General features: G+C 43.4%; 1 protein-coding gene across 2 annotated transcripts in view; it reads right to left on the reverse strand.

Annotated features, from left to right (window-relative positions):
• The window catches only part of SLC41A2 (solute carrier family 41 member 2), a 140,782-nt gene that overhangs the window by 51,460 nt on the left and 68,918 nt on the right, over window positions 1–20,404 (reverse strand). For both annotated transcript variants that reach the window (XM_033950818.1, XM_033950821.1), the window contains 2 exons: window positions 11,240–11,387; window positions 8,216–8,295 (listed from right to left, as the gene is read on the reverse strand). In XM_033950818.1, the coding sequence (XP_033806709.1) occupies window positions 8,216–8,295; window positions 11,240–11,387 (228 nt within the window). The remainder of the gene's footprint in view (window positions 1–8,215; window positions 8,296–11,239; window positions 11,388–20,404) is intronic.

A 20,404-nucleotide genomic window follows, 5' to 3' on the forward strand; every position in this document is an offset into this window, starting at 1 on the left:
GGGCAGATCTTGTTTGACAAACTTGCTGTACTTCTTTGAGGGAGTAAGCAAGCAGATAGACAAGAGCGACCAAGTCAACATTGTATATCTGGACTTTCAGAAGGCATTCGACAAGGTTCCGCACGAATGACTACTTTGGAAAATTGCAAGCCATGGAATTGAGGGTGAAATACTCACGTGGATTAAAAACTGGCTGGAGCATAGGAAACAGAGAGTGGGGGTAAATTGACAATACTCGGACTGGAAGAGCATCACTAGTGGGGTGCTTGGACCCGTACTCTTCAACATCTTTATAAACGATCTAGACATAGGTACAACGAGCGAGGTGATTAAATTTGCAGACGATACGAAGCTATTCAGAGTGGTGAAGACGCAGAAGGATTGCGAAGACCTGCAACATGACATAATCAGGTTCGAGGAATGGGCATCGACATGGCAGATGAGGTTCAACATGGATAAATGCAAAGTGATGCATGTCGGTAACAAAAATCTCATGTATGAATACAGGATTTCTGAGGCGGTACTTGGAGAGACCTCCCAGGAAAGGGACTTGGGAGTTCTGATTGATAAGTCGATGAAGCCGTCCACGCAATGTGCGGCGGTGGCAAAAAGGGCAAACAGAATGCTAGGAATGATAAAGAAGGGGATCACAAACAGATCAGAGAAGCTTATCATGCTGCTGTACCGGGCCATGGTGCGCCCTCATCTGGAGTACTGCGTACAGCACTGGTCGCCGTACATGAAGAAGGACACGGTACTACTCGAAAGGGTCCAGAGAAGAGCAACTAAGATGGTTAAGGGGTTGGAGGAGCTGCCATACAGTGAAAGATTAGAGAAACTGGGCCTCTTCTCCCTCAAACAGAGGAGATTGAGAGGTGACACGATTGAAACATTCAAGGTACTGAAGGGGATAGACTTAGTAGATAAGGACAGGTTGTTCACCCTCTCCAAGGTAGGGAGAACGAGAGGGCACTCTCTAAAGCTGAAAGGGGATAGATTCCGTACGAACGTAAGGAGGTTCTTCTTTACCCAGAGAGTGGTAGAAAACTGGAATGCTCTTCCGGAGTCTGTCATAGGGGAAAACACCCTCCAGGGATTCAAGACAAAGTTAGACAAGTCCTGGTGAACAAGAGCATACGCTGGTAGGGCTAGTCTCAGTTAGGGCGCTGATCTTTGACCAGACGACCGCCATGTGAGCGAACTGCTGGGCATGATGGACCACTGGTCTGACCCAGCAGCGGCAATTCTTATGTTCTTATGTTCACTGTATATAAGCAGACAGTGCTTACTGCCTATAGCTATACATTTGGGGCGTCTTTTACTAAGGTGAGCTAAGCATTTTAGCGCATGCTAAATGCTAATGCGAGCATGTTAGTCTATGGACGCATTAGCGGTTAACACGCGGGTATATTTAGATTGCGCTAAAATTCATAGTGCATCTTAGTAAAACAGGGGGTTAGTTATGAGACAGCTTTTTTTGCAGTCCTAAATTAAACCTCTTTGTTATAAAAATAGCACTGAATACTGCCGCTCTCCAACACTATTTGGATAGCATTGGGGTATTTAAAGGGATTTTTGATGGTCCTGCAAGTTTAAACCATAAACTGGATTTAAGAATTTGTTTTATATAAATACGATGTTCAGCTTACTTTTGGGGGATATAGACCTTTTTTTCCTTCTCATTTGAATAAAATTATATACATCCTTTTCTCATTACGAGCACTATTTATTTTACTTTCCGTCCTCCTTATTCTTTTCCATCTTCCCCTTTTCCTTAGCCTCTCCTGCCTTCTTCTATTATGCCCATCCCTTCCCTCTTTCCCTTCCATCCCCTTCTCCCTCTCTTTCTCTCTCTTCAGTCTTTTTTTTCCCTTCCTTTTTTCTTCTCCATTTCTTACTCTGCTTCCCCTCCTTCCTCCCTTTTTGCTTCCTTTAAACCATAATTTTCCCCTCCCCTCTCTTCTAGCCATAAAAATGGTTAATTAGACCCAAGTTGTACCCACTGGAGAATCTACTCTTTGTAACAGTCTTCTTTTATTCTTTTTAAATTCTTTATTGATTTTCAAACCTTCAACAGTGCAATACAACAAATGCAACGAATAATGATACAAAAAAAGCACATTCAACTTTCATATGTACATAATCAACCATTTTCCCCCATCCACCCACCCAATAATCATTCAATAGAACATAAAAACATATATTACCATAAAAACCTTACCCTATTCTCGATAATTATATCTTCCTGTCCATCCCAAATGTACATATTCAAAAATCAATTTATGACATACATAACCCCCTCCCACCCTACCCTGGATATGTACCAAAATAAACAAAAACTGATTCACAGTCAACACTCAATTATTATAAATTATAATGAGGTAACATAAGATGCCAATGGGCCCCATATGTATATTACCATGCTCCACATTCTCAGCATTTATTCTTTCAAGTCTATAACTAGAGCAAAGACTAGCCCACCAGAACGAAAAATTTTAAACGATCACAGTTCTTCCAATTTCGAGTGATTATCTGGATGGCTACCCCAGTCATTATAAGGAAAAGACGACCTCTATATTGATCTAAAGGGGGCTTAACATGTAATATTGTACCACAAATGACTGCCTCATACGTTAGAGGAATTGATGATTCCAAAATGTTATTAATTCTACCCCATATTGACCTCTAAAAGCTAAGTATCAAAGGACAATAGAACAACAGATGATCCAGTGTCCCAATGTCTAAATGGCAGTGCCAGCATCTATTAGACTTGGAACTATCTAACTTATGCAACCTAACAGGGGTCCAAAAAGATCTATGTAAAAGAAAAAAACATGTTTGTCTCAAAGATGCTGACAAATAACAGCTTTACAACGTAATTTATTGGGTTTTGTATTTTTTAGAAATCTCACCTGCTCTTGCTGACAAACCATTCTTGGATTTTAGAATTCCTATCTGTATGGTTTCCTGAAGCAGCAATTGAAATGTGCCACGTCAAAACCATCTTTTAGTTAAGGGGCTCATAATTTAAAAAAAATAAAAATAATAAAACACGTCTAAAAAGTGGCCTAAATGGGTACTTGGACGATCAAAAAACCTGATCGTCCAAGTACCCATAATCAAAGCTGGTTTTAGACGTATCTAAAACCAGCTTAGGCCTGTCCCCTGCCTCTAAATGCATAGAGCCAAAAAAAGCGTTTTTAGAGGAGGGGAAAGGGCGGGAAGTGGGCCGACCTAGACCTAGGCATGCAGAAGGTATAACCAAAACTTTAGGAAGGTTGACTTAGACCAGTCAAAACAGGTATAAGTGCCGAAAAGGGGCCGCTGAGCTGATCATGGCTGCTGCAATCAGCTCAGTGGCCCCAGCAACCTGCCTATCCCCTACAGCTGGGCCTATTCCGGTTGGCCCAGGCATCTCAGGACCCACCTATGGGTGGTATTTGAGCCGCCTGGGACAATCAGGCTCTAAGGCCAGCCATTCAACGGATGGCTGGCCTGTCAGACGGACGGACTTGGCACCCGTCCGTCCAACCAACGATTTTGAAGGTACGGGGAGGGGGAGTCGTGGGGTCGGCGGGGGGGGTCACGGGACGGCAGTGAGCCATCGGGGGTTCGGGGGGGGGCCCTTGCGTCAAGGGCAGGAGGGCCTGGGATCCCTCCTGTCCGTATCTTAGTGAGGGTGGGGGGGGGTTTCGCTTGGGCAGGAGGGCTTGGACTCCCTCCTGCCCGATTGTGTCAGGGGGCTCGGGGGGTGCCGCGGGGCAAGAGGGCTTGGGCTCCCTCTTGCCTTGATCTTTGTCGAGGGTTGGGAATCGCCGGGGCAAGAGGGCTTGGGCTCCCTCTTGCCCCGATCATGTCGGGGGGGGGGGGGGGGGTGGATTCTGTAACCGGTGTTGTTATTTGAGCAAACATACAGTGAAGTAGATCAGTGGGATTATTAATCATACTAAATCTTAAAACCAATATAAACGGGAACCTCTAATTCTATTTATCTACACGAAGTAAATGTATGCCATACTATATCTAACTCAAATTACAAATCTCATACCTATTACAGGCTCCACAATTCGGCTTTGTGCCGAGTACTGGGCTGAAGAGAACTTAGACCGCGGGTAAGCTAACCTTAAATAAGAACCTTATGGGTTTAACGCCACCTTCTAAGACGGCGGAAGTGATGTCACCAGGGGGGAGGGGAAAATTTGTTCAAAAGTTAAAAGAAAAATATACAAATTAAAGGGACAACCACTCGATCTCGTGATTCAATCCATTTGGCACTAAAGTATGCCATACATAAATGAACCTTTGTTCTTTTCTGATCAAACATCTGGCGAGGTCACCGTCAAAGTTCTTAATTTGTATCAACACGGTGTACCTCAAATCATGGATTGAATGCGATTTCTCCAACCAATGACTTGTGAGGGGGGCGGAAACTCTTTGATTGCGAATACCACTAATGTGTTCCGTTATCCTGACTTTGATTTTGCGGGAGGTCTGTCCTATGTACAATTTGTGACAAGGGCATTTAATACAATAAACCACTCCCGCAGAATCACAGTCAGTCCCAGAGTTGAGTTTAAAATTATTGCGATTCGCCCCTGGAATATTGATTTGAGAAATATCCCATACATACTGACACAGATGTTTGATCAGAAAAGAACAAAGGTTCATTTATGAATGGCATACTTTAGTGTTTTTAGCACACTATAAGCACAAGACTATTTATTCACCGCTGAGGATCATCATTGGGATCATACCATCCAATCCACAGATAAGTCTTTTCAACTTGGATTTTCACGTATAATTTATTTGGATGGTTGTGGGGACAGTGAAAAACGATGATGGTCCCCCAATGAACCCCAGTTTGGTGTTATCACCAGTCACGGGTTTTGGGTCTGAGATTTTCACAATATTTAATTAAATATAACTTTTTTGTAAGTTTAGCTGTGATTATAGTAGGTATTAGTTTAAACACAGTATCACAGTATAGTAAATTATATATCTCTCCACATAAAAGTGACTATAAAATAAACCCACCAGGATGTTTGAAAAAAAAAAAAAAACCCCAAAAAAACCAAACACCTTATTGGGCAGGAAAATCGAATCGAATAATCAATTCAATAGGCTGAATCGAATTTTTTTTCCTGAATTGGGCAGCACTATTGTGTTCATACCAACCACAGAAATAGCAAATACCCTAAATCAATAAAAGTTTATTATGCTTATAGAAAAGTATGAAACAAAAAGTGCCACCATTCTTGCATTTTACTTTCCAATTTTCATTTAAAATCTTTTGTTCTTTACATTTTGAACTGTCCCACTCTTAATGCATCATGATGTGACATACAAACGCAACCGTCTCTTGTAAAGAGAGCTGCCTGCAACTACAAAACTCCCAGGTCAATACGCTACTAATATTTTAAAAAATGGCTTTGCTTCTTAATACGAGAACAAGACCTGAAAGACAAAATACAATTTTTTATGCTGTCAAGCTGGAGAGTTTAATCAATGCCCTTAATGTTCCCCTTGGCAATCAGCATCAAAATCCTCATATCTTTCCTCAACACTAAAAAAAATAATTTAAAGGTTTAGCAGCTATAAATTAAGATGTCGTAAAAAAGACTTTTCAATTATTAAAAAAAAAAAAGAGGGGGGAAAATTACTAGTAGAACACATATGCAAATAGAGATTAAAATAAGAAAAAGACATGGTTGACATTCAAAGCGATTTATGTGGTCTGTGCAGGGCTATCCACTGATATTTATTGGCACCTAAACTAAATAAATAACTAATGGAGCGGTTTGCTGGAGACTATGGGATTTGGCATCTCTGGATCTGCTGTGGCCAACCTGCCGTCTTGTCTTCAGCGTTTGATCTTGGCCTTGAGACATCACACAGCCAGAGATCCCGACGAGTCGGCCCTGCTGTCCGTTGGGCCTGCGGCAGTCCCTGCTCCGGCGGACTTCAATATCAGCTATGACCTGCCACCTTGGCCGTCTTGCTTGGACGGCTTTGGGTCTTTGAGGTTTTGATTTACTTTAGTGTTATTCTTTTTCTTGTTATTATTTGAATTGTTATATCTTTACTATTTAATAATTGTTTTCTCAGGTACTTTAGCTAGATTGTGAGCCTTCGGGACAGTTAGGGAATTTCCATGTGCCTAATATTATTTTATTGTAACCCATTCTGAGCTTCTGGGGAGGACGGGCTATAAAAATGAATAAAATAAATAAATAAATAAATAATACTTACACAGTTATATCTGCCATACAACTGGCATAAGAGCAGATACTTAAGTGCAATAAGGACATATATCACTTATAATATCCAATTAAGTTATGTGTTAAATTGGTAACCTGCTCCATGCTCCATGCTCCACCCTGTGCAATCGCAACGAGAGGTAATGAGGAGACCGGAACAAAGGCAAGGACCCATAGAAAAGTCTAATCAAGTTTCATTAGCAACAGTATTGAAGGGGTAAGAAATCGTTCTCAACTAGGCCAAGTTTCGACCAACAAAGGCTGCCTCAGGGGCATCAAAGACCAGATTCACGTACAAATAAACCCCCCAAACTTTCACCAAAGCTGGCAAAAGGGTTACTATCCCTCACAGGCTCCATACAAGTTTTTTTTAAAATACATGAATCTCGTCTTTAATGTCCTTGAGGCAACCCTTGTTGAGCGAAACTTGGCCCAGTCAGGCACCATTTCTTACACCTCCAATACTGTTGTTAATAAACCTTGATTGGACTTTTCTATGTGAGCCTTTGTCGTTGTGCCAGTCTGCTCCTTACCCCTCACCAGTCTAATTAGTTCTTGTGGTCTATCTGTTTGTTTGTTTCTTGGGATTGTCCCTCTTGCAAATGCATGCTATGTAAGTTAAGTGGGTCTTTGCAGAATGCTGCTTAGCTGCTCCAGTGGTACTGTTGCAAGTTATGTGCAGACATACCTCTATAAGTGCTAGTATTCTTGACACCGGAAAATGTAAAAGAGGGAGGAGGGTGGACCTCTCTGAAAGTTCATCATTGTACAAAAATGTACTACAGAATATAAACACTGGCGGCAATGAGTGATTTGTGAGGAAGAGACCTCTGAAATCAAAGGGCCTCAAGTCACAGAAAAAGGTGACTATCTTTGCAACCAGAAAATGAGAAAGAACACTGATACAGGGAACCATATCCTCCTCCTGCTCTGCAACAAAAACTGTTGTATTTCTGAAATAACTACTCAATTATATATGCTCAGAGCAGGGCATGCTGTTAAGACATGCTGGGGTCCAGGGCAGAAATTAAGGAGGGCCCCCCCATTCCCATATCCCCACCCACCAAATGCCTTCCCATCTAGCATCTCTCCCTTATTCTTCCCTCCCCACCCCTAGATCCACCAAATGCCCTCCCATCCAGCATCCCTTCTTTCATTTTAATATCAGCTGCTCCTGGGATGTCCTCCCATTCTCCCCACCCAGTTCTGAAGAACCCCTTCACCTGTAAAAATGCAAGAAGGTCACCGGCATGACAACGATTCTCTAGCACAGCCTGCGACCTTCTCGGCACTGCTCCTCTACCATGGTCTGCCTCCCACCCCTTTGATGCATCTTCTTGTTTTTGCTTGGGCAGACCGTGGCACAGGAATGGAGTCGAGGAGGCCGTAGTGAGCATTGGAGAATTGCTGCTGCACTGGTGACCTTGCATTTTTACAAGTGGGGTGAGGGGGAGGGCTTCAGAACTAGGTGATGTGACAGGAAGGACATCCAGGTGCAGCTACCCTGTTTGCTCCCCAACCCCCTTCCCAACACCAGCCCCGACTCAGTCTGAAATCTTTAGGGTTCCAAAAAAAAAAAAAAAGGAAATTCTGCCATCATGATTAAATTTATTCATTTACCATATATCCCATCTTAACCAAGGAGGGTAATAAAAATACACGGTCTATAAAACATAAAAAGAATAACACACCATGACTCCACAAGTCGCTCACATTTGCACACACAACACAGACAAGTGCACGTAACTGTGGAAGGCCACAGCTACCCACAATGGAACACAGTTTGGCGTTGCTGATGCTTTGAAGCACTCCGTTAAGCTCAGCCCCCTGCAAAATCAAAGTGCCCAGTTATTCTAAGCTCTATCCTTACTGCCAAATCCCTTTACTGTTTGTATTGTACATTCATTTGGATGCCGATGTTCAACAGATAATTAAAGAAAATGCCGGGTCATTCTTACCATTAATTACAGGAGTATAAACAACAATGCCAGCCAAGTTGGGATCAGAAACCGTCGTGTCTAGTATAAGGCCACCGATGCTGAAAAAACACAACAAAAATATTTAGATTTTTCCAACAATCTTGAGTGTACAGACAATGATTGCATTTGAACTACAGCAGACCCTCAATATTTACGGGGGTAAGGGGCAGAGCCGGCCCGCAAATACTGAAATATCGCGGATAACTTTCAGGGCCGGTTCTGACCCGCCCCGCCTCCCTCCTGCATCCCAGACCTTCCTCTGGTGGTCTAGCGGCAACGCGGGGCAGGATCGATTATCCTACGCTCCTGCCCCATGCAGAGCCGTCATCAAAATGGCTGCTGTGAGTTCCCGTTACAACGGGAACTCACAGCAGCCATTTTGATGATGGCTCTGCACGGGGCAGGAGCGTAGAAAAATCGCTCCTGCCTTACGTCACCGCTAGACCACCAGGTAAGGTCCAGGATACAGCATTTCTAAGAAAAAAAAAAAAAATCACAAATAACTGAATCCGCGGGTGCTGTAACCGCAGATTTGGAGGGGGGTCCATGGATGGGTTTCTGCGGGTCAGATAAAAATTAACATTTATATTTACTATATAGCCCAGTATTGTTGATTTCTCTCTCAGATAATGAGAGAGTAGATGTAGTAGTAGTAGATCTGTTTTAATTTGCACAAGAAGATATTTCATAATTATAATGAGCAATCATTACTTTTTGCATAAAAAAGGAGTGGTTTTACTTTGTTTACTTTAAAGTTTAATAATACTTTGTGTATGTCATACATGTATAAGTCAATCAAGCCTCGATAAATAAAGTACATTATATTCATTGCATGCAAAGTTGTGTTTATGTGAATATTTCTGGGTGGTCCATAGCTTTCATCAGATTCTTAAAAGGGTCTGTGACTCAAAAAACGTTAAGAATCACGGCTGTAGAGGAAGGGGGGGGGATCCTTTCAGATTGGCAAGTTACGCTCTTGCCCATGCTAGTTTGAATCTCAAAAGTCTTGTGAGGCTGATGTGAGAAGTCCCGGCAGCCATTTTGGCCGAGTAACTACCGGGGGAAAGAGCAACTGGGGATCGTTCTTCCCTGGAAGACGCTACTAGATCACCAGGGCATTTAAAGGTAAGTGCAAGGAGGGTCTTCAGGTGGTGAGAGGGCAGAGGGATTGTGGTGGGGGGGCAGGGTGGGGTGGGGGGGGCAAGTGACTGGCTTAACGGGACCCACTTTCTCTTGGTGGGAGGCAGGGGGAAGGTGGCAGCCAGCCTGGGACAACTCGCTCTGGCAGTTGTGTGGTTGGGGGCAGAAACAGGGTGGTCGCAGGGGAAGATTCAGTTTCAGTCAAAAATGTACTTGCATTTTCAGCCATAACCAAAAGCCTAACCAAACACAGATTTCAGGCCGGTTTTGATGCTAAGGCCAAAACTGAAATTCGGTGAGCCTCTATTAGACACAGTAGCAAATGGAGCAGAAAATAAAGAGTGGGTCCAGTTAATACACAGTTCTCTGAAGCTCTGTCATAATAGCATTATTTAGCTATGCCAAGGGCCCCAAGATATAGCACCCCAACTCCCCCCTCCCATCCCCCAAAGCGGACGTTTAGTTTCATTTATTAAAAGAAGGTCAATGAGCAATACAATTCATGAAAAAAAATTACAATTGCAATGTTAATAAAGTTATTTGATATAATACACTTTGATGATTATAAGGGAGATTTTGTTTTATCATTCATTTTACTGCATTTCATCCTATGAGATACAACTTTGCCACCTCCTCCATTAGGGAGTTATGTAAATGAAAGCAGTTCCATATCAGCCCTCACCAGCGTTACAGATAAACATCACATTAATGCATGTAAAACATAAAGCAGTTCTCGGATGGGAGATAAATTACAAAGATCAGGTGGCTAGGAAAGGTTATTTCGATTCTTAAAAATTCTATTCTAGTGGGCCGTTATCTTATCCAAAACATACTCCATTAATTACTACTCAAAATACAAGATCTAATCCAGGGGTGTCCAACCTTTTGGCTTCCCTGGGCCGCATTGGCCGAAAAAAATGTTTCTGGGGCCGCGCAAACGCTGCAGCAAGACAGAGGAGGGAGCCAGCAAGATGGTAAACACCCAGGGGCAGCAAAGGAAAACACTGCATTGCCATCAACCAGAGCCGCACAAAATACTTCACTGGGCCGCATGCAGCCCCCGGGCCGCAGTTTGGACACCCCTGGTCTAATCCATAAGTAAAGAATGGGTGCTTCTTAGGCTATATAGGGTGGGGAGGAGGCTAAGAGAGTTGAAAATTAATACCTGCCTGTAGATGCTATTACAGCAGAGCTTCCCAAACTCTGGGTTGGAATCGCCATAGATGCATCAATATTCTGCACCTCTGGTGGGGGAAGAGGGTTCATAATTTGATTTGGCTACTATTATGGGGTCACAGCTACACAAAAAGGGTGACAAGCACTGCATTAGAGACATGATTACATTAAAACCACTGCCCAAACAGAATTACATGATTTTTTCATGCAGATACATGGAACGCGCTACCGGAGGATGTGATAAGCAGGAGCACGCTGCAGGGCTTCAAAGAAGGTTTGGATAGGTACCTGGAGATCAAAGGGATTGAGGGGTACAGGTCATAGGGATAGGATTAGAGGACTAGAGGCAGTTACGAAATTAGTCAGGGACACTGATGGGCCGCCGCGGGTGCGGACCGCAGGGCAAGATGGACCTCTGGTCTGCCTCAGCGGAGGCAACTTCTTATGTTCTTAAATGTAGCAATTAAAGAGAGGACTCATGAAAGGTGAGCTGCGAAAATAAGGGGTTTATCCACAATAAAGATGCCTTGTACTCCAATACGTTTTGAAAGTGTATAAATGCATGAATTAAGACCAAATGACAGAGTGAGACAGCCAGACACATTTAGCCAGTGGATCTGCTTTGATACTGTGCAGCTCAAAATACATTCTATAAATTTAATTTAGCGCTCAGTGCGAGGTACTAACCTGCTAATAAGCATTGCGATTATGACAGGTTCCCACCCTGAATGCAGGACAGTCTTGGTTGCCGGATGCTTGGAGGCTATTATAATTCCAATAGGAGTTAAAGCCAGGAAAAAGGCGCCGACTAAAGCAGGTACATAAGAGTAAGTGCCTGGGAGAAAACACAAAGGTTACCAGAGGCTGGGTTAGTCAAAATTTAATTCTGTCTTTCTCTTTTTTAAATTCATTAAAAAAAAAAAGTTCTATTATTATTATAGCATGCAGGGAAAAAAATAAATGGGTTACAGTATTCCCCTACTCATTCGCGGACGGCGGTTTACGGTCTCGGTCATTTGCGGATTTTCTGACCACAAATGACCGGGCAGCTGGAGGGGCAGGAGAGGGCAGCCGGAGCGCCAGCGAGTGAAGGAAATCACTCGTTGTATGCTCTGACCGCCTCTTCCTGTACTAAAGTCAGGGCCTCACCAATCAGGAGCTGTGTGTCAAAGCAGCACCTGATTGGTGAGGCCCAACTTTAGTACAGGAAGAGGCAGTCAGAGCATACAGCGAGTGATTTCCTTCACTCGCCAGCGCTCCGGCTGCCCTCTCCTGCCTCTCCAGCTGCCCTCTCCTGTCTCCTCTGCCTAAAAACTGTATTCGCGAAATTTTGGGAGAGTACTGTAGTGTTCATACTCTGTGGTCCAATACAGCATATGAAAGGGAGTCCAAATATACAGCAGAAAACACCACCACCCAACAAAAGTGTAGCTGCCTTCAGAACTGGGACGAAAAATAATTTATTTCAAAATATAAGACCCGACACGGCCAGTGTTTTGGCTCTTGCCTGCCTCAGGAGTCTACAGTAAGCATATAAAAACGTGGAAGGGCATAATCGAAAGAAACGTCTATGTCTGTTTTGGGCCTAAGTCGTTTAGTACTGTATTTATGATATGTATATTTATATGATTCACTGACTCTTGATGTGAACCGCCTAGAACTCATTGGTATGGCGATATACAAAAATAAAGTTTTTTATTATTATTATTATAGTCACCCAAAGTCGGCAGTGTCTAAAGTTCATTCTCAAAATATATGTCCAAAATATTTTGTTTTTCGAGAGTCGTCTAACTGTACTTCCAGCTGTTTGATCGCCCAGACCGCGAAGTTGTCTATCTTTATACCCCATTCTTGTCCAAAAATTCATCCAAGTGAAAAACGCCTAGAAAAGGATCTTTTGGATGTGGGAAGGGCCAGCAAAGTAATGGACTGGACACCTAGACATGGCAACAGAGTAGTGGGACACCTTACAGGGCACTGCTGTGAACTTCACAAAAAGGGTGCTACATAAACATCTCACCATAACTCCCTTATAGGTCATGGTGAGCCCCCCAAAACAACCCCAAAACCTACTAGACCCACATGTCTACCACCCCAATTGTCCTCACGGCTGCAGGTGGCACCTATATGGCAGTACAGTAGGGTTGGGGGTGCACATGTTCCACCATAAATGCAGTGGTTAGAGTGGCTTATGAGCCTGGTCCTCCTCTCTATGGTTCACTAGCCCACCTCCCACACTACTTAAGCCACCTCTGTGCTGCTCTACTAGGCTTTGCTATGACAGGTGCTAATGTTCTGAAGGCAGGTATGTACGTTTTTAGTCCGATTTTTATGTTGCTGTGGAAGGGGTCAGTGATCACTGGGGGTGGGGGGTGGGGGTCTGTACTTTGGGGGTCTGTCACCTTGGATAGTTTTTTGGCATTTAGAACTGGTTTTACATGGCCTAAGTTTAGATCACGGCCTAAGTTTAGATCAGCCCACGTCCCGCCCAAATCCCGCCCTCAGCACTCCTTCTAAAATGCCCCTTTTAGCTCTTGTCGTACAGCACTGAAAAGGCCTAAGTCATTTTTAGATACGTCTAAAACCCGGTTTGATTATCGGCACTTGGACGACTTGTCTTACTGATCGTCCAAGTGCTGATTTAGGTCGGATTTTAGACGTATTTCCACTTCAATTAAGAGCCCCATAATGAATATACAATATTCAACATTTCATAACAATGTCACACAACAGCACATCATAAAATTATATAAATATATTAAAATGTACATAAGTGTACTATTTTTTTTAAATTAATCACGTTTTAAATATATATCATATATACATTGATCTACGATGTCTATTGTCCTTTTTATATGCTTTTTGAATATTGTATAAACACATATATGAGCATGGATTAATGAGATAAAGCCAACATGGATTTAGTCAAGGAAAATCTTGCCCCACTAATCTACATTTTTTTGAAGGGGCGAATGAACATGTGGTGAACCAATTGATATTGTGTGTTTGGATTTTCAAAAGGCAAAAGACTTCTGAGGAAATCAGAAAGTCATGGGACAGAAGGTAATGTCTTATTGTGGATTAAGAACTGGTTGAAAGATAGAAAACGGAGAGTAGGTTTAAATGGTCAATATTCTCAATGGAGAAGGGTAAATATTGGGGTTCACCAAAAATATATACAGGATTTGAGAAAGAGCCAAATACTCTCACAAAATACCTTTCTCACAAAAGACTTTCTTTAAAGTTTTTTGTGAGAAAGGTATTTTGTGAGAGTAAATATTGGGGTTTCCCAGAGGTCTGTGCTGGGACCTCTGCTTTTTAACATATTTATTAATGATCAAGAGATGGGAATAATTAAATTTGCTGATGACACAAATTAAAGTTTGCTGATGACACAAATTAAATTTGCTGATGACAAAAAAGTTGTTAAACCGCAAGAAGATTGTGAAAAATTGCAAGAGGACCTTGTTAGGCTGGAGGACTGGGCATCAAAATGGCAGATGACGTTTAATGTGAACAAATACAAAGGAACCTGAGCTATAGCTATGTGATGCAAGGTTTCACGTTAGGAGTCACCACCCAAGAAAAGGATCTAGGTGTCATCGCTGAAGAAAGCAAACAGAATGTTAGGAATTATCAGGAAAGGAAAGGTTTCCAAAAATACTAGGACTAGGGGACATACAATGAAGTAGTAGATTTAAAACAAACTGGAGAAAATATTTATTTACTTAATGTGTAATTAAACTCTGGAATTTGTTGCTGGAGAATATAGCAGGGTTTAAAAAAAGGTTTGGATAATTTCCTAAAAGAGAAGTGCATAGGCCATTATTGAGATGGCTTGGGGAAATCCACTGCTTATTACTAGGATAAGCAGCATAGAATCTGTTTTACTCCTTGGGATCTTGCCAGGTATCTGTGACCACTGTTAGAAATGGGATACTGGGCTTGATGGATCTTCAGTCTGTCCCTGTATGGCAATTCTTAGGATCACTGGTGTTTGCTAAATCCATCAGTATACCTTAGTAAAAGGACCCCTAAGAAAGATATTGGCAGTCAATTGGTTTCCTGCTGCTTTCCTTCCAGACAGTAAACAGAGCACAAACTAGTGCATGGATCTGAATTTTATCATCTCCTGCAATACCATTAATGTCTTGGAATTCATCCAATCTAATTTCAAAAATGGCTACTCAAAATGGCTGGTGGTATGTTGGTAGAATATTCAATAGCAACCACTTTCAACAAAAATAGATTCATTTGTTTAAATGAATTCAAGCCAATGTCAAAAGAAGGTGCCTTTCTTTTTATCCTACTTTCTAAATGTGAGCATCTTCTTCCATATCACAGATACTGCAAATCTCTTCAAGATATTCAATGGCTCTATGTGTAGTTGCCCCTCGCCACTACCACCTCCCATCATATCTGCTTATGAGAGAAAATGCAAACAATTTTAAGTACAGAAAAATGTAACTAATTCCAATTCAAAGTTTCTTAAACCTAGGATACTAAGCATGGGTCCAACATCCATGGCAGCCAGTCCTGACACACCCCTCCCTCTGTCCCCCTGATGCAGCAGGCAGACAGTCCTGACATCCCCCCCTTCTTACCTGAAGCAACAGAGCTGGTCTTGACAACAACCCTCCTTGCCTCCCTCCCTCCCTTACCTGAAACAGCAGAGCTGGTCCTGACAACCCCCCTCCCTCCCTTACTCGAAGCAGCAGAGATGGTCCTGACCCCCCTCCCCCTTTTTCCTGTCTCACTGACTTGAAGCAGTAGCGGCAGCTGGTGAGTAGAAAAAGTGATGTAAACAGGCTACTTCTGGCCAGCCCCAGCAGGGCCTTTCCTCTGCTGTGTCACTTCCAATGCCAGAAGCAGCCTGTTTACAATGCTTCCACTGGCTACCGCTACTGCTTTGGATAAGTGAAGGTGGGAGGGGGCTTGTCAGTACTGACGTGGCAGAGGAAAGGCCCTGCCGGGGCTGGCCAGAAGCAGCTTGTTTACAGTGCTTCTTTTGCTCACCAGCTGCTACTACTGCTTCGGGTGAGGGGGGGTTGTCAAGACCAGCTCTGCTGCTTAGGGTAAGGGAGGGGGGGGGGGTGATAGGTCCAGTTCTGCTGCTAAAGGTCTTACCCCTTTAAATCCTCCAACAGGAAATTGTCCAATCCTTTCTTGAACCCCAGTACCGTACTCTGCCCTATTACGTCCCTCTGGAAGCGCATTCCAGTTGTCCACCAGACTCGTTGGGTAAAGAAGAACTTCCTAGCATTCGTTTTGAATTTGTCCCCTTTCAACTTTTCCGAATGCCCTCTTGTTCTTTTATTATTTGAAAGTGTGAAGAATCTGTCCCTCTCTACTCTCTCTATGCCCTTCATGATCTTGTAAGTCTCTATCATATCCCCTCTACGTCTCCTCTTCTCCAGGGAAGAGAGACCCAGTTTCTCCAATCTTTCTCTATCTCTTTCTCTCTTTCTCTCTCTCCCTTTCTCTCTCTCTGTCTCCCTTTCTCTCTCTCTTTCTGTCCCTCTCTACTCTCTCTATGCCCTTCATGATCTTGTAAGTCTCTATCATATCCCCTCTAAGTCTCCTCTTCTCCAGGGAAGAGAGACCCAGTTTCTCCAATCTTTCTCTATCTCTTTCTCTCTCTCCCTTTCTCTCTCTCTGTCTCCCTTTCTCTCTCTCTTTCTGTCCCTCTCTACTCTCTCTATGCCCTTCATGATCTTGTAAGTCTCTATCATATCCCCTCTAAGTCTCCTCTTCTCCAGGGAAGAGAGACCCAGTTTCTCCAATCTTTCTCTATCTCTTTCTCTCTTTCTCTCTCTCCCTTTCTCTCTCTCTGTCTCCCTTTCTCTCTCTCTTTCTGTCCCTCTCTACTCTCTCTATGCCCTTCATGATCTTGTAAGTCTCTATCATATCCCCTCTAAGTCTCCTCTTCTCCAGGGAAGAGAGACCCAGTTTCTCCAATCTTTCTCTATCTCTTTCTCTCTTTCTCTCTCTCCCTTTCTCTCTCTCTGTCTCCCTTTCTCTCTCTCTTTCTGTCCCTCTCTACTCTCTCTATGCCCTTCATGATCTTGTAAGTCTCTATCATATCCCCTCTAAGTCTCCTCTTCTCCAGGGAAGAGAGACCCAGTTTCTCCAATCTTTCTCTATCTCTTTCTCTCTTTCTCTCTCTCCCTTTCTCTCTCTCTGTCTCCCTTTCTCTCTCTCTTTCTGTCCCTCTCTACTCTCTCTATGCCCTTCATGATCTTGTAAGTCTCTATCATATCCCCTCTAAGTCTCCTCTTCTCCAGGGAAGAGAGACCCAGTTTCTCCAATCTTTCTCTATCTCTTTCTCTCTTTCTCTCTCTCCCTTTCTCTCTCTCTGTCTCCCTTTCTCTCTCTCTTTCTGTCCCTCTCTACTCTCTCTATGCCCTTCATGATCTTGTAAGTCTCTATCATATCCCCTCTAAGTCTCCTCTTCTCCAGGGAAGAGAGACCCAGTTTCTCCAATCTTTCTCTATCTCTTTCTCTCTTTCTCTCTTTCTCTCTCTCTGTCTCCCTTTCTCTCTCTCTTTCTGTCCCTCTCTACTCTCTCTATGCCCTTCATGATCTTGTAAGTCTCTATCATATCCCCTCTAAGTCTCCTCTTCTCCAGGGAAGAGAGACCCAGTTTCTCCAATCTTTCTCTATCTCTTTCTCTCTTTCTCTCTCTCCCTTTCTCTCTCTCTGTCTCCCTTTCTCTCTCTCTTTCTGTCCCTCTCTACTCTCTCTATGCCCTTCATGATCTTGTAAGTCTCTATCATATCCCCTCTAAGTCTCCTCTTCTCCAGGGAAGAGAGACCCAGTTTCTCCAATCTTTCTCTATCTCTTTCTCTCTTTCTCTCTCTCCCTTTCTCTCTCTCTGTCTCCCTTTCTCTCTCTCTTTCTGTCCCTCTCTACTCTCTCTATGCCCTTCATGATCTTGTAAGTCTCTATCATATCCCCTCTAAGTCTCCTCTTCTCCAGGGAAGAGAGACCCAGTTTCTCCAATCTTTCTCTATCTCTTTCTCTCTTTCTCTCTCTCCCTTTCTCTCTCTCTGTCTCCCTTTCTCTCTCTCTTTCTGTCCCTCTCTACTCTCTCTATGCCCTTCATGATCTTGTAAGTCTCTATCATATCCCCTCTAAGTCTCCTCTTCTCCAGGGAAGAGAGACCCAGTTTCTCCAATCTTTCTCTATCTCTTTCTCTCTTTCTCTCTCTCCCTTTCTCTCTCTCTGTCTCCCTTTCTCTCTCTCTTTCTGTCCCTCTCTACTCTCTCTATGCCCTTCATGATCTTGTAAGTCTCTATCATATCCCCTCTAAGTCTCCTCTTCTCCAGGGAAGAGAGACCCAGTTTCTCCAATCTTTCTCTATCTCTTTCTCTCTTTCTCTCTCTCCCTTTCTCTCTCTCTGTCTCCCTTTCTCTCTCTCTTTCTGTCCCTCTCTACTCTCTCTATGCCCTTCATGATCTTGTAAGTCTCTATCATATCCCCTCTAAGTCTCCTCTTCTCCAGGGAAGAGAGACCCAGTTTCTCCAATCTTTCTCTATCTCTTTCTCTCTTTCTCTCTCTCCCTTTCTCTCTCTCTGTCTCCCTTTCTCTCTCTCTTTCTGTCCCTCTCTACTCTCTCTATGCCCTTCATGATCTTGTAAGTCTCTATCATATCCCCTCTAAGTCTCCTCTTCTCCAGGGAAGAGAGACCCAGTTTCTCCAATCTTTCTCTATCTCTTTCTCTCTTTCTCTCTCTCCCTTTCTCTCTCTCTGTCTCCCTTTCTCTCTCTCTTTCTGTCCCTCTCTACTCTCTCTATGCCCTTCATGATCTTGTAAGTCTCTATCATATCCCCTCTAAGTCTCCTCTTCTCCAGGGAAGAGAGACCCAGTTTCTCCAATCTTTCTCTATCTCTTTCTCTCTTTCTCTCTCTCCCTTTCTCTCTCTCTGTCTCCCTTTCTCTCTCTCTTTCTGTCCCTCTCTACTCTCTCTATGCCCTTCATGATCTTGTAAGTCTCTATCATATCCCCTCTAAGTCTCCTCTTCTCCAGGGAAGAGAGACCCAGTTTCTCCAATCTTTCTCTATCTCTTTCTCTCTTTCTCTCTCTCCCTTTCTCTCTCTCTCTCTCCCTTTCTCTCTCTCTCTCTCTCCCTCTCTACTCTCTCTATGCCCTTCATGATCTTGTAAGTCTCTATCATATCCCCTCTAAGTCTCCTCTTCTCCAGGGAAGAGAGACCCAGTTTCTCCAATCTTTCTCTATCTCTTTCTCTCTTTCTCTCTCTCCCTTTCTCTCTCTCTGTCTCCCTTTCTCTCTCTCTTTCTGTCCCTCTCTACTCTCTCTATGCCCTTCATGATCTTGTAAGTCTCTATCATATCCCCTCTAAGTCTCCTCTTCTCCAGGGAAGAGAGACCCAGTTTCTCCAATCTTTCTCTATCTCTTTCTCTCTTTCTCTCTCTCCCTTTCTCTCTTTCTCTCTCTCCCTTTCTCTCTCTCTGTCTCCCTTTCTCTCTCTCTTTCTGTCCCTCTCTACTCTCTCTATGCCCTTCATGATCTTGTAAGTCTCTATCATATCCCCTCTAAGTCTCCTCTTCTCCAGGGAAGAGAGACCCAGTTTCTCCAATCTTTCTCTATCTCTTTCTCTCTTTCTCTCTCTCCCTTTCTCTCTCTCTGTCTCCCTTTCTCTCTCTCTTTCTGTCCCTCTCTACTCTCTCTATGCCCTTCATGATCTTGTAAGTCTCTATCATATCCCCTCTAAGTCTCCTCTTCTCCAGGGAAGAGAGACCCAGTTTCTCCAATCTTTCTCTATCTCTTTCTCTCTTTCTCTCTCTCCCTTTCTCTCTCTCTGTCTCCCTTTCTCTCTCTCTTTCTGTCCCTCTCTACTCTCTCTATGCCCTTCATGATCTTGTAAGTCTCTATCATATCCCCTCTAAGTCTCCTCTTCTCCAGGGAAGAGAGACCCAGTTTCTCCAATCTTTCTCTATCTCTTTCTCTCTTTCTCTCTCTCCCTTTCTCTCTCTCTGTCTCCCTTTCTCTCTCTCTTTCTGTCCCTCTCTACTCTCTCTATGCCCTTCATGATCTTGTAAGTCTCTATCATATCCCCTCTACGTCTCCTCTTCTCCAGGGAAGAGAGACCCAGTTTCTCCAATCTTTCTCTATCTCTTTCTCTCTTTCTCTCTCTCCCTTTCTCTCTCTCTGTCTCCCTTTCTCTCTCTCTTTCTGTCCCTCTCTACTCTCTCTATGCCCTTCATGATCTTGTAAGTCTCTATCATATCCCCTCTACGTCTCCTCTTCTCCAGGGAAGAGAGACCCAGTTTCTCCAATCTTTCTCTATCTCTTTCTCTCTTTCTCTCTCTCCCTTTCTCTCTCTCTGTCTCCCTTTCTCTCTCTCTTTCTGTCCCTCTCTACTCTCTCTATGCCCTTCATGATCTTGTAAGTCTCTATCATATCCCCTCTAAGTCTCCTCTTCTCCAGGGAAGAGAGACCCAGTTTCTCCAATCTTTCTCTATCTCTTTCTCTCTTTCTCTCTCTCCCTTTCTCTCTCTCTGTCTCCCTTTCTCTCTCTCTTTCTGTCCCTCTCTACTCTCTCTATGCCCTTCATGATCTTGTAAGTCTCTATCATATCCCCTCTAAGTCTCCTCTTCTCCAGGGAAGAGAGACCCAGTTTCTCCAATCTTTCTCTATCTCTTTCTCTCTTTCTCTCTCTCCCTTTCTCTCTCTCTGTCTCCCTTTCTCTCTCTCTTTCTGTCCCTCTCTACTCTCTCTATGCCCTTCATGATCTTGTAAGTCTCTATCATATCCCCTCTAAGTCTCCTCTTCTCCAGGGAAGAGAGACCCAGTTTCTCCAATCTTTCTCTATCTCTTTCTCTCTTTCTC

This window comes from Geotrypetes seraphini, chromosome 7, assembly GCF_902459505.1.
Source record: "Geotrypetes seraphini chromosome 7, aGeoSer1.1, whole genome shotgun sequence".
Classification (NCBI taxonomy): Eukaryota; Metazoa; Chordata; class Amphibia; order Gymnophiona; family Dermophiidae; genus Geotrypetes; species Geotrypetes seraphini.